We start from the raw sequence: 14,858 nt of genomic DNA on the forward strand, positions 1-14,858 counted from the left end.
CCCCCTCAAGAGCACTAGCAAACCTCCCCCCAAGGATACTGGCGCCCCTCAGGTTCGGGTATAGGCCATCCTGTTTATAGAGGTCCCACCTTCCCCAGTAAGAACCCCAGTTATCCAGATACCGGAATCCCTCCCTCCTGCACCATCCCTGTAGCCACGCATTTAACTGTTCTCTCTCCCTATTCCTCGACTCTCTATCACGTGGCACGGGTAACAAACCAGAGACAACAACTCTGTTGCTTGACTGTCAGACAAACAGCCTTTTGTTTTTGACCATTTTCATTATTTTACATCAGGTTATGAGAAATCTTTAAAGAAAATGGTCAAAAACAATACTCATTTTTAAGATCCCTTTGATTTTTTTCCATAGTTGCCCAAAACAGGGTCTTGGAGATTGATCTTCAATTTATGCAAATTCCAGAACAACCCTGCAGGATTGGTAACTCCACTGTAGTACCATTTGCAGCTCTGTAGCTGGTTCAGTGAAGGCTTACAAGAGCAGTCTGACATACTGTGCCCCTTTTCAGTGTGGAAAGATACGTAGGTAAAGGGAATTAATTTTGTGCTAGTTTCTTCTGACCTGACCCTGGAATTTCGAAGCATCTGCAGTCTATGTGCCTTGTCCACAATGCAACTAATGCAAATTTGTATTGATGTGTCACACTTCAACTTTGCACCCTTAAAAGGATAGGCGACTTTAAATACAGATGCATAGTTGAAGTGGAATAATACATTATCCATTCAATTATATATTCCTGGTTGATGAAGTAACATATTACTTGGCCCACTGTAAGGATCACAACAGCAAATGCACTAATAGATTTATATAAGCAGAAATTAATGTAAAACTATAGCTTTTACTAAAAGAGTTCGAAATATGTGGAATAATTAAACAAGGTAGTGAAACCATGGGAGGCTTGCAAGATAGCACTGGATATAAAGGAGAGTTAGGGGTTCCAATTTGCCCCCATTTCTGACTTGGACTGTTTTCAATCAGTTATCATGAGGAACGTTGCTGAGGGGATGTTTCCAATAAAGAAGGAAACGTTTAATTTGTTTAGCACCTTTCGCACTTCCTGAGAAAAAGAACAGGAAATTACATTACCACAGGAAATGACATCATCAACCCAAGGAAACCTAAACACACAAGGATAGGCGACTTTAAATATTGTGGGCGGCACGGTGGCACAGTGGTTAGCACTGCTGCCTCACAGCGCCATGAGACCCGGGTTCAATTCCCGACTCAGGCGACTGACTGTGTGGAGTTTGCACATTCTCCCCGTGTCTGCGTGGGTTTCCTCCGGGTGCTCCGGTTTCCTCCCACAGTCCAAAGATGTGCAGGTCAGGTGAATTGGCCATGCTAAATTGCCAGTAGTGTTAGGTAAGGGGTAAATGTCGGGGTATGGGTGGGTTTTGCTTCGGCGGGTCGGTGTGGACTTGTTGGGCCGAAGGGCCTGTTTCCACACTGTAAGTAATCTAAGTAATCTAATCTAACAAATAGAAAGCAGGCCATACCACCAATGATTCATCCAGAGGCTCACTAATGATGTTACCTAGTATGGTGATGAAACGTCTGAAAACGAACCTTCCAGCTCAGCAAGCAAACCTACATCCAGACCCCCTTCCTGATTTGAATACCATATCATCTATTAAGGTAATGATTCTAATTCAGGCTAAATTGCAATTTGAAGTATCTTGGAAGTAAATCTAAGTGGCATTTTTACTGCTCCTTCGGTGCAAATTGCTAATATTTGAGCAGCAAGTCAATTTGCACTCAGCAAATGCAGAAATTTGCTGGATTTCTCTGTGCTAGAATTGCTAACTGTCCAGGATTGCTCTGGAATTTCCAAAATTAAAAGGATGATCATCCAGTCCTGGGTACTTGGAGCAAAATCATGGGGCCAATTTATAAAAAAATATTTTTTCTATTGTAGTTGTGGGTAGGTTCGCTGAGCTGGCAGGTTGATTTGCATTTGCTTTGTCTCCTGCCTAGGTGTCATCTTCAGTGCTTTGGAGCCTTCTGTGAAGCACAGCTCTACTGTGTCTTCTGGAATTTTTTTGGTTTCTTTTCTGCTGCTTCCGGTTGCTGGTTCTGGTTGTTCGTTGCAGCGGTTGGTATATTGGGTCTAGGTCAATGTGCTTGTTGATGGATTCCATGACTGAGTGCCATGCTTTGAGAAACACTATATGACCCAGATATATAAACAGATCGATGGAACACCTATGGGCTCACCCATCTCTGGGCTCATAGCAGAAGCAGTGATGCAAAGATTGGAACAAACAACCCTTACCACAAATCTGACCCAAACTCTGGATCAGATACATAGACGACACTTCAGTTATCTTTAAGAAAACAGAAATCGAGAACGCTCGCCAGATTATTAACACCATGCTCACAGGGATCAGATTTATGAGTGAGGAGGGAACCTACAATCAACTCCCATTCCTGGATGTGATGGTAGAAAGAACACAGAATGGTGAATGCACCACAGAGGTGTACAGGAAAGCCACACACACCAATCAGGTCTTGAACTCCAACAGTAACCACCCAAACACACAAGAAAAACTGCATTAGGACCCTGTTCAAAAAGGCTACAACACAATGCAGCACTCCCAACCTACGAAGGGAAGAACACCTCTACAGAGTCTTTGCCAAGAATGGATATCCGCCGATGCCTAACAGACAAACAACACGACGATGATATGACCTAACTCGCTAAACATCCTCTGAACTGACAGCCAGACTTCTCCGACCACTAGGATTCGTGACAGCCCATGAACTGACAACCACGCTCAGACAACAACTCACCAGGACAAAAGACCCTATATCCATCATGTGCAAGACTAATGTAATTTACAGGATTCCATGTAAAGACTACACAAAATACTATATAGGGTAAACAGGCAGACAACTAGCAATCAGCATCCATGAACACCAACTAGCCACTAAACGCCACGACCAGCTGTCCCTAGTAGCCATACATTAGATTAGATTAGATTACTTAGTGTGGAAACAGGCCCTTCGGCCCAACAAGTCCACACCGACCTGCCGAAGCGCAACCCACCCATTCCCCTACATTAACCACTTTTTACCTCACACTACAGGCAATTTAGCATGGCCAGTTCACCTGACTTGCACATCTTTGGACTGTGGAAGGAAACTGGAGCACCCGGAGGAAACCCACGCAGACACGGGGAGAATGTGCAAACTCCACACAGTCAGTCGGGAATTGAACCCGGGTCTCTGGCGCTGTAAGGCAGCAGTGCTAACCACTGTGCCACCGTGCCGCCCACAAATGTAGATGTAAATGTACATGTAGATGATAAGGACCATAAATTCGACTGGGACAACACAACGATTATGGGGAAAGCTAAACATAGGGCAGCCAGAGAATTTCTAGAAGCGTGGCAATCATTCATGGACTCCATCAACAAGCACATAGATCTCGACTCAATATACCGGCCACTATAATGAACAAGCAGAACCGGCAAGTGAAGCAGCAGGAATAGAACCAAACAAAATTCCAGAAGACACTATACTGCAGCACTTCACAGGAGACTCCAAAGCACTGATGTCACTCGACAGGGAATGAAACATCTGCAAATCAACTTCCCAGCTCGGTGAGCATGCCCACAACTATGACAACCGACACCCAAGCTACAAATATTTACACAAACCTTGAATGTTTTTTTCATTTCTATCGATCATTTTGTCTGTTTGCTTTTGTTTTTGAGGTGGATTGAGAATTATTTTGGGAAAAGTGAAAGTAATTTGACAAATTGCAAAGTTGGGCATCAAAGAGTCTACTGACTAGAAAATTGGTGTGAGAGTTTGAGCCACAAAGAAGAGTTTTTGGGCCTCCATTGACCCAGGGGCAATGGCTGAAACAGATTGGTCAAGTGGGAAGTCCTTCAAGAATTCAGCAATCAAGTCTGAAATCCCAAAAATGCCCCAAATCATAATTCCTTCCTTTAATTGTTCGAAGGTTTACGTATAACATTAATTGTATACTCATCTCTGCAGATGTGGTTGGTGAGGATGAGGAATATCGCTCTGCCCCTCTAACCTCTAAGCACCAATACAAGAAGTTCACATTTGAAGGTAAGTTTTTAATGCATGCAGTGACCATGGTGCAAGTCATTATGGAACTTGGATTGCTCAAGTAACGAAGCAGATTTGAGTGGGATAAGATGATTCGTTAACCTTTTTAAGCCGTCATTTGATGTTAATATCTGGTTAATCACATTGCTAGGTCTGTTTCTGTCTTTATTTAAGTTTAAGAAGAAACAGGTGGTGGCTATTAATTGTCTTAGTGCTTGCATGTAGGCAGCACCAGTAACACTGGGGATTGGAAAGAATTGAGAGACCGAGTAATCAATAAATTATCCGCAAAGGAAGGCATCTTGGTTTTCTGACACACCAAATGGCTTGGAGCCTATTTAGGGTGCAAGTGGGGTGGGAGGTGAGGAAGGAGACTAGAGGAGGAGACACCACAAATATCCCATTCTCAATAATGGGAGGGCCCAGCAGAGTAGTACAAAAGTTGAGACAAAAGCATTTTCAACAATCTTCAACCAGAATTGCTGAGTGGATGATCCAGCTCATCATCCTCCCAAGATTCCCAACATAACAGATGCCAGTCTTCGGCCAGTTCAATTCACTTCACATGATATCAAGAAAGCGTTGGAAGCCCTGGATTCTGTTCCTGACAGCACTTCAGTAATAGTTCTGTAGTCTAGTGATCCAGAACTTGCACACTGTTCCGTTACTGCTACAACATGGGCGTCTACCAGATAATGTGGAAAATTGTCGACGTGTGCCCTATAAGTCTTGGAATACTCCCCCACTTGTCCGGATGCCTTCAACAACACTGGAGAACCTTGACACCATCCAGCATCCAGATCAAAGTAGCCCATTTGATACCCTAATTGTAAACATTCATTCATTTCACCATTAATGTTCAGTAGCAACAATGTCTACCAACTACAAGATGCACTGCAGAAGTTCATCAAGGCTCCTTAGGTAGTACCTTCTATGACCACAACCACCTGGAAGGACAAAAGGCAACACCTTCCAAGATTTTCTCCAAGTCACTCACCATCATGACTCAGAACTATATCACTATTCCTCCAGTGCCAGTGGATCATAATCTTGGAACTCCCTGTCTAATGGCATTGTACTATCTGCAGCAATGAATTGCAACAAGTTTCAGAAGATAGCTCACCACCAACTACTTCTGGGCAACTGGTAATTGGTTATAAATGGCCAACAATATCTACATCCTATGAGTGAATAAAAAGAAGTGTTGAAGGAGGTTGCAAGAGGGGGGGAGCGTAAAGCTCTAATGGGAGTTGGTAGGGGAGAAGGAGAGTGTGAGAGGGATGGGAGAGGAGAAGGAGGGTACAAGTGAGTGACGGTGGGGGAAGAGAAAGATTGAGGATGAGGAAGGTGAGAACTACAGGGTCTTGTGTGAAGAGTGTAGTTGTAAGGGAATGGATGAGGGAAGCTCAACAGGAAGTTGGAAGGGGGAGAAAGAACAGCATAAAACTATCAAGGAAGATGGAGCTTAACTAGCAACCAGGTAAATGTGAAGTCAGTAACATAATTAACTCCTCTGAGATTAATATGGAATGTTTAGTTTAAGACTGTATATCTTCAGGAAGTACTAAGTAGGTAACCATGTGATAAACACTGTTGATTGTTAAATTTAAATCTGAGGTTAAGATTTGCCACCTTTGTCCAACATGATGGAAACACATTAGCTCTGACCTCACCAATCTTTGGAAGGAATTTTAGGGTACTGGCTTCTTCCGTGTAGAAGTGTGTGTCCCTTATTTTTCACAACCTTGGTGGAAATTAAGCTCCGGCATTCCACGAGTAGTCACAAATTTAATTTCTGATTTAATGTCTATTACCACTGTCTAAGATAAAGTAAACTATCACCAGGTATTATCAATGAACGAGAAAATACAAACTTAATTGCTTTTTGGCAATGCTGTCACATTGTTGTCAGCTGTGGCAATCCTCAAGTTGATAGCTGGCCAATGGACTTCGGTGTTGGTCTGAGTTTGCGATTCTTTCTTTGTGGCAAAATCTTTTGTATTTTATTTCTTTTCCTTTTGGAGTCTGAGTCCTGAATGCTCACTCTCCTCTCAGCGCTATGACAAACTGCCACTTACAGCCAATCCACAAGTTGTTGCTGGGCAATAACTTTTTCTCTCTCTTCCCCCCCCCCCCCCCCAAAAAAAAAACACCTGGTGCCAGCATCTCCCAAGAATACCAAATCCAGATTCAGCCAAAACAAAAGTCATACTGTTCCACTTTTCCTTTGAGTTGTGAAAAAAACCTAATAATCCAAATTGCCATTTTTAATTTTATATTTCTTAATAAAATACATGTAATCTTTACATATCACAGCAAAACTTTTGTTGTTAACTTATGCGTGTGGTCATGTGCCAATGCAAATATGGTGGTGTGTACAGTTTTTTTTCGAGAAATACTTTCTAGAATTTTGAGGCTTTAAATTTAATGGAAGTTTGAAAATTATTGAGATATTTATGAATTCTCATTCTGCATCAATGTGTGTCTAGATGCCCCATATGCCAACACAATTACAGAAAATATTATTACTATGTGACTGAGTTGTGATGAACCAGCTACTGAGAATGAAAAAGAAACTCCTCAAAATCAAAGTGTAGTGCCTGGAAATCAAAAAGGAGGTCCTGCAGCAAACCTGAAGAAGAGCCCTTAAAAATAAATTAACTTGTGCTCTTCCTGGGAAGTGATAACTATTTGCTTTCACTCGTTTTACACTATTACACAAAGTTTCATTTATCCCCAAGTTGTGTTATTTGAACAGCACGGGGTCATGTGCATTAAAAAATGTGGTATTCTTGCATTGAATATGATTGTGCATTAGATATTTTTTCTCAGGAAGTGTAGTGGGGACTTTGTTGACCTCAGTTGGAAGTGACCATTCTTCACCAAAATAAAATCATTTTTGCATGTTTTTTTCCGCACAAAACTTCAGATGAGGAGGATGTTGGTTCAGAAACAACAAAACAAGGTAAACAGAATACCGAAGAAGAGGCCTGCATTTTCCTCCTTGTTCTTGTTGCACTGGAATGCTTAGAAGCTGCACTTCCTCCCAGACTGAAACCTGCTTTGTGGTTTTCTGTCGCAAATTCTCTCTCTGAAACCTTAATCAATTCCACAAAGTTTAGTCTCAGCTCTTCAAGAGGTTTCTTCTATTCCGAGCTGATAGTATGAAAATGGTAATCTGATAATTCCAGTTTTGGGGTGAACAAAATAAAATGACTGCATGATCAGAAGCAGGCTGTACTTGGGTATAGCTTTGTACAATGCTTCTACTTCCCATCTCTTAGAATGTAAACTATTTGTCTCTTAGTGTGTTGTTGTATGGCTATTTCTTCTGAAAATTTAAAATAAATGAAATTGCTAAATTATTTTACATTTAATTAATTATTTTCCTTCTATGTTACAACTATCTGGGGAACAAAATTAAAACTGAATTTGAACATTGCCATCAGAGATGTAGTCTAGATTATGAACATTGAGACATTTAGTGTTGTTCCTATGCTTCTATTGGCTGTTCGCTACAAATCCCCTTATTCCTCACACTGTGCTTTGGTAACCAGTGCAGCCCCAGCCAGATGCCAAAGGCTTTTTCAAGCAATTCCATGAATGCATTTTTTGAATACTTTCTATGGGTATTGTTGCAATAAATGTTTCTCTTTACATAGTGCTCCTGTCTCTTTTCAAGATATAGACGATCCGTTAGCAGGGATTTTAACAGATGAAGAAGATGAGCCAAAGAAACCGAAAAAAGTGGTGGTATCAGGACAGAAACGTAGCCCTTTAAAGTTTGATCTGCAGCCACAGAAAGAGGAAAAAGGTATTGACAAATGGTGCCCTGATGAAAACGTTTAGTATTTTCCATTTTGTCAAAATGAAAATTCACCGATTTGGAGGATTGTGACTTTTGAAACATTTGTACTATTGAATGTTCAATCTTCTACATGGTATAATGTATGTACAGTGAACACTTTCATTATGAGTAGATTAAATTTTATTTTTCTAGATGTCCATGGTACTCTTCCCTCGTCTGGGAGATTCAGATAGTCCTTGGTTGACCATCAAGTTGGCCAACAAGTAACATATAACTTCAATTGCAATTTCATCCCAAAGGAAATTTTAATTGCTAGGTAATAAATGGGATCTAATCTGTAGCCAGTTCTTTCACCTGATTCTTTGTCTGGGAAATCCATTCCCTGGTTAGTACTTTTTGTTTTTTAGATGGCTGTTCAGATTGTACATTTAAGGCTTGCTCTCGGTGTGTGTTTTCATCCTTTTATTGATGAACCTTTCACAAGATGTGATCCCCATATCCCCAAAACAGGGAAATGGTCATAGAGCCTCCAGATTAATTTCAATGCTCCTTCACCCTTTTACTATAGGAAGGATATTATTAAACTAGAAAGATTTACCAGGATGCTACCTGGACTGGAAAGTTTAAGTTATGAGGAGAAGCTGGATAGGCTGGGACTTTTTGTCCCTGGAGTATAGGAGACTGAGGGGTGACCTTACAGAGATCTATAAAATCATGAAAGACATAGATAAGGTAGATAGCCAACAGCTTTTCCACATGATAGGGGAATCTAAAACTAGAGATTGTATGTTTAAGATGGGAGGAGAGAGATATAGAAGGTCCTGGGGCAACTTTTTCACAAGGTGGTGAATGTCTGGAATGGGCTGCCAGAGGTAGTGGTGGAAGCGAGTACAATTTTGTCATTTTAAGAAACATTTAGATAAGTACATGGAGGGATGGAGGTATGGAGGGATATGGACAAAACGCAGGCATTTGGGACTAGTTTAAATTGTGAAAACTAGGCAGCATGAACAAGTTGGGTCGAAGGTCTTCCCTGATCCTTGTCCCTTTGATGATCCCGCAACAAGTTACATTTATATGGTGAAATTAATTAATCTACTAACACAATTTCATAATTTCACAGGAGCCTAATTAATCAAAAAGTGACTGTCAAAGAAAGGAGGCATTATGGCGGGTGACTAAATAGGCAAGTTGTAAGGAGTGGCTTGAAAGCATAAGGTTAGGTTCTGAAAAGATCTGATAATCTGCCAGAAGGGCCTCGAAGCAAAACTTGATGTAGTTTGTGCATCCCTTGGTTTGGAATTCATGCTGATCTGGGATGTGCTGTATATCTGTGGGTCTGGTTACTAATCAGTTTTAGGCAGGACAGAAGAGTGATGGAAAGCAAGTTGTGACTATTAAGTCAATAACTTTCCATTTGTAATGCCATCTTCCATTCATGTGTTTTCTTCTTTATCTTGATATAAGATCAAACATTGCTGATTGCTATTTCAAACCTTAATAATATTCATATCCTGCCTTAATGTATACATAGTTTCTCCTTCAAAGTCTCCTTTTTTTTTATGTAACCAGGGTGAAGAATGAGACTTTAGTTTGAAAGAAGATTTGATATAAAGTCAAATACCTTTTTGAATGGATGTTAAAGATCTCATGGCATTATTTGAAGAAGAGCAGAATGTTCTTTTGGTGTTGTTACCAATATTTATTCTCAAGCAGTGTTAGATTAGATTCTCTGGAAACAGGCCCTTCGGCCCAACAAGTCCATACCGACCCTCCGAAGAGTAACCCACCCAGACCCATTCCCCATATTCATCCTGACTATGGGCTGTTTAGCATGACCAATTCACCTAACCTGCACATCTTTGGCCAAAAGAGAAAATGCTGGAAAATCTCAGCAGGTCTGGCAGCATCTGTAAGGAGAGAAAAGAGCTTACAGATGCTGCCAGACCTACTGAGATTTTCTAGCATTTTCTCTTTTGGTTTCAAATTCCAGCATCCGGAGTAATTTGCTTTTATCTGCACATCTTTGGATTGTGGGAGGAAACCAGAGCACCTGGAGGAAACCCACGCAGATACTGGGAGAATGTGCAAACTCCACACTACAGAAGATTAATTGGTCATTTCTCATAGACAGCTTGCCATCTGCAAAATGGTTGGCTGATTTCCTAACATTTTCAAAAGCCACATTTGGCTGTGAAGACCTTTGTGCTATATAATTGCTGCAACTTTCATTAGTTGACTTGTCACCCAGGGCCATAATGACCGCCACACCTAAAGTATTAGATTGGCACGCAGTTTTTGAGTGTGCTAGCTTTACTAATCTGAGATTGTTTAATGCAGTATTGTTGTGGGCTGGTAAAACGATGAGGGGTTGCTTTGAAAGAATTTCCAGTATTGGCTACAGGTGAGCTTGGTCCAAGGGATCAGAGAGTTTAGAAAGTTCATCATTCTCAACTTTCTTCTAATCCTGTGAGTATTTGTGTTTATTTCCCTCAGTGCCCTCCAGTTCTGCTTCTGTTTCAGCTGTAACCACATCAAAGAAGAAGGACGAATTGTTCTTTGATGATGAAGGCGACGACTTTATTGATGCACTTGGATTTGGTGATAGTCCAAAAATACACAAGGCAGAGCAAAACCTGGAGGAGTAAGTGTATGCTGGGGTGGGCCTGATTGTTTAAATAGTGTGGGGCAGGACCTTATTAATGACAGACCACAATTCAGATAACTGAGGCATCCCTGTGAGCCTCCTTGAACTAGCCTCAACTAAGCCCTTAACAAGCTATCGGTCACCTACCCTGCAGCAGGGTTCTCCTGCAAGTCTAACTTCATCTCTGCAAGAGTGGCTGGAAGTGGGCGGGAGCTGAGGAATGGTGGACCAGTTGGCAGGGATAATTTTAAGTCCCACTCCACCTCTGATGAAATCCAGCTGAATATCTGTTAAAGGTGTGAGTGACACTTTCCCTGTGAATTATTGTAATTAATTTGAGACAGTTTTGTCAGCATTCCTGGTTTAATTATGCTTTTAAGTTCATGGTTACCTGAGTCAATGCCTTTATTTACCATATTTTCAAAGACCGCTCCTCTGTGGGAGGAGCAGTCCTCTGCTGCTGTAATGGACTGTTGGCCTAGATTACGTGCTTAAATCTAGAAGTGGTCATACATTGTCATAAATCTTTTAACTCTGAGGTCAGAGCTATACTGGACAGAGTCTAGTGAAGCTCGTAGAGCAGAAAGCAAGATGGTGGGATCACTTAATTGTGCAGAACGTTAGACAGCAGCTTCCTGATGACTGGATGAAAGTTGGGAAGTAAAATGGTGGCCGATTTAAAAACTCTCATGATTCCCAATAGCACTCAGTCAGGAGAATCTATTTTAACACTGTGTCGTGTATACCCATTGAAATGCGTGACCATTAGTTTAAATTGAGCCTTTGTGATTGAATTGACAGAAAATGAGAAATGTATACTTTCAGATTCACTGGTGGGTAAAATTGGTGTACATCAAGCAAAAAGTAGTTTTCCTGGTGGATTTAGAGCAAATAGGAGTTGCTATTACTTTTATGGAGAACTTTGTTCCAGGGATTAGGAGGCTGAACTGTTGCAAATAAGTTCAGATAGCAACTGTCCAGAAGGGTTGCACGTGACTGACCATGGGAGGAGAATGTAGACCTAGGAAGGATTGTGTGAGGTCCAGAAAAGGGAACAAGATGGTAGAGGGTCAATCTGTACCAAAGGTAGTTCAGGCAAGAGTGAGGGAGAGCAGGTCAGTGATGAGGTTGGGAGAATCATCGGGTAACTCGAGGCAGGTCAAAGGTGATAGTAATAGAGAATGATGGTTTATAGGTTAGGGGTTGGGGAGGGGAATCTCATTGATGGGGGGGTCGCTCATGTTAATGTAGTTGGAAAGAGCACCTGCTGTTTGTGGATGGCCTGAGGGAAAACCTACAGGGAGGCATCATGGGGCTGCTCATGTGGAGCCAGTGCCCTCTTTGAATGTAGTGACAGCAGGTGATTGGCATCCACGCCTGTGTGGTGTGGTAGCAGCTCCAGTTCAAGAGCCTCCTCTCACATGTAGAATAATACATTGCTTGCAGGCAATGTGTGCTGACCAGATCTTCAGCCCCCCCTCGCCCCATTGCACAATTGGCTGGACCCCTCATCTGTGCGTGGCTAATTGGCTGGCCACTGAGTGATTGCCTGCGGTCACTTGTTCCATCTCTGGGTGAAAATCCAGCTCACCTCTGATATCACCATGGAGACATCTACTGTTGCAACAAGACTCCACCCACTAAAATTTTATTGAATGGTGTAGCTGGCTCAGAGGCTGAATGGCCTACTTCTGCTCTTAGTTCTTATGTCTATAAGTGACCAAATCTGTCAAGGATGTGCTATTGTAGTACAGGATTCTACTGAGTTTTGTTTAGCCTGTGTCCTTTGATTTCACTTGTGTCATTTCTTTGTTAGTGAGACACCCCGTCCTGCTCGCTCAAAGATGGATGAACTGTTGGGGAGAGGAACAGCTAAGAAACTACTTGAGCGACCTACAACTGGAGAAAGAAAAGAATTTAAACTAGATCCAAAATACAAAAAAACACAAGGTAATCCTGGTCACAGTTTGTGCACCACAGCACATACAAATATGCTCAGTGTGATTTAGTAAAATTGAAGCCTTTTTGAAGCACTTTCTTCTGAGCTTAATTGAGAAGATGGGGGAGGCATTGGCTATGTGATATCAATATATTATTGATCCAGAAATTCAACTAATGTTCTGGGGACCTGGGTTTGAATCCTGCCACAGCAGATGGTGGAATTTAAATTCAATAAGATATCTGGTATTAGCTGTTTACTGATGAGCATAAAACCATCGCTGATTGTTGAAAAAACCCATCTGATTCACTAATGTCCTCCAGGGAAGGAAATCTGCCATCCTCATCAGGCTTGACCTACATGTGACTCTCGATCCACAGCAAAAGACCTAGCAAGCCGCTCAGTTGTATCAATCACCATGAAGTCTCAAAAAGGAATGAAACCAAGCATATCACCTGGCATCAACTATACACCAGATAAGACAACAGCAGAAACAGCCCTATTAGCCCTGCAAAGTCCTCCTTACTAACATCTGGGGACTACTGTCAAACTTGGGAGAGTTATCTCGCTGACTAGGCAAACAACAGCCTGATATAGTCAAACTCATGGAGTCACACCTTGGAGGCAATGTCCTAGATACCACCATTACGATCTCTGAATACATCCTGCCCCCGCAGCAGATCCAGCAGAGGTGGTAGCACAACGGTATACAGTTGGGAGGGAGTTACCTTGGGAGTCCTGAACATTGACTCTGGACCCCATGAAGTCTCATGGTATCAGATTAAACATGAACAAGGACAACTCCTGCTGATTATCATGTACCATCCTCCCTTGGCTGATGAATCAGTACTCCTCCATGTTGAACAACACTTGGAAGTAGCACTGAGCATGACAAGGGCACAGAATGTAATCTGAGCAGGGGATTTCATTGTCTACCACTGAGATTGGCTTGGCAGCATTACTACTGATCGAACTGATAGGGTCCTAAAGGATATAGTTATAATGATTCTGTGGTAGGTGGAGAAGAAACCAACAAGAAGGGACATATTTGACCTCAGCTTCACCAATCTGCTGGCTGCAGATGCCTCTGACCATGCCAGTATTGGTAAGAATGAGTCGAGAGTGATGAAGGGCTTATGCCTGAAATGCCGTTTCTCCAGCTCCTTGGATGCTGCCTGATTTGCTGTGCTTTTCCAGCACCACACTCTCAACTGTGGTCTCCAGCATCTGCAGTTCTCACTTTCTCCTCCTTGGTAAGAATGACCACTACACAGTCCTTGTAAAGACAAAGTCCCGCCTTCATGTTGTCACTATCACTGTGCTAATTCAAACAGATCCAGCAACTCAAGAATGAATTTTAGGGAACCCCAGATCCCAAAGCAGCAATTTCCTGTTTTCACTGTAAACTAATTTTGTATCCATGCCTTTTACCTTTAATTTTGTGAACAAGCCTAATACTTTATCGTTCCTTTTGGAAGTCCATATGTGCAATGCACAAATGGAAAATGTTGTCACATTTGTTGCTTCATTTCAGTATAATTTGCTCTTCAGCTACCTTTGTGATTTTGTCTCCAGATTATGAAGGTAAGGTCCATCTGAGTTACCCTGAAAAGTAGTGGTGGTCTTCTGCTGGGAGGTTTTTACAACTGAGTTATTACTAGAAGAGAAAATGTATAAAAGAAGTGGGGAGAAACTCCAGTTGAATATGAGGTGCTGGGCAGTGTCTTTTAATTGGATGGCTGTTAGTGATTGATTATCTTTTTGGTTCTTGCTTAGAAAAAGAAGACTTATTAGATGACTTCACCTTTGGTTCCTATCAGCCCACTGTGGCCACTACCCCAGAGGATCGTCAGTCCAGGCGTCAGTCAGTGAGGTACCTCATTTTTTCTGAGAACCCAGAAAGGGTGTTTATTGTTCCTGCCAAAATAAGAGCACTATTTTGCCATTCTGCATCAGTTTGTTGCTATGAGCTAGTGGGCGGCATTGTGTCTCAGTGGTTAGCACTACTGCCTCACAACACCAGGGTCCCAGGTTCGTTTCCAGCCTCAGGTGACTGTCTGTCTGTGTGGAGTTTGCTCGTTCTCCCTGTGTCTGCGTGGGTTTCCTCCGGGTGCTCCAATTTCCACCCACAATCCAAAAGATGTGCGGTTTTGGTGAATTGGCCATGCTAAATTGCCCACTCTGTTCAGGGATGTGTAGGCTAGGTGCATTAGTCAGGGTAGGGGAATGAATCAGGGTGGATTACTTTTCAGAGGGTCCGTGTGGACTTGTTGGGCTGAAAGGCCTGTTTCCACACTGTCGGGATTCTAATTCTAATTAAACAAAAATTGGCTGGGCTTGCAGCAAGTTCCGGACAATCGTT

At 42.1% G+C, this 14,858-nt stretch overlaps 1 protein-coding gene across 1 annotated transcript in view; it reads left to right on the forward strand.

Moving 5' to 3' along the window:
- The window catches only part of LOC122561982 (fas-binding factor 1 homolog), a 77,653-nt gene that overhangs the window by 23,999 nt on the left and 38,796 nt on the right, over window positions 1-14,858 (forward strand). Inside the window, exons 5-10 of the mRNA XM_043714331.1 lie at window positions 4,025-4,102; window positions 7,032-7,067; window positions 7,785-7,916; window positions 10,407-10,554; window positions 12,374-12,507; window positions 14,273-14,369. Of these exons, the coding sequence (XP_043570266.1) occupies window positions 4,025-4,102; window positions 7,032-7,067; window positions 7,785-7,916; window positions 10,407-10,554; window positions 12,374-12,507; window positions 14,273-14,369 (625 nt within the window). The remainder of the gene's footprint in view (window positions 1-4,024; window positions 4,103-7,031; window positions 7,068-7,784; window positions 7,917-10,406; window positions 10,555-12,373; window positions 12,508-14,272; window positions 14,370-14,858) is intronic.

Source organism: Chiloscyllium plagiosum, chromosome 24, assembly GCF_004010195.1.
Source record: "Chiloscyllium plagiosum isolate BGI_BamShark_2017 chromosome 24, ASM401019v2, whole genome shotgun sequence".
Classification (NCBI taxonomy): domain Eukaryota; kingdom Metazoa; phylum Chordata; class Chondrichthyes; order Orectolobiformes; family Hemiscylliidae; genus Chiloscyllium; species Chiloscyllium plagiosum.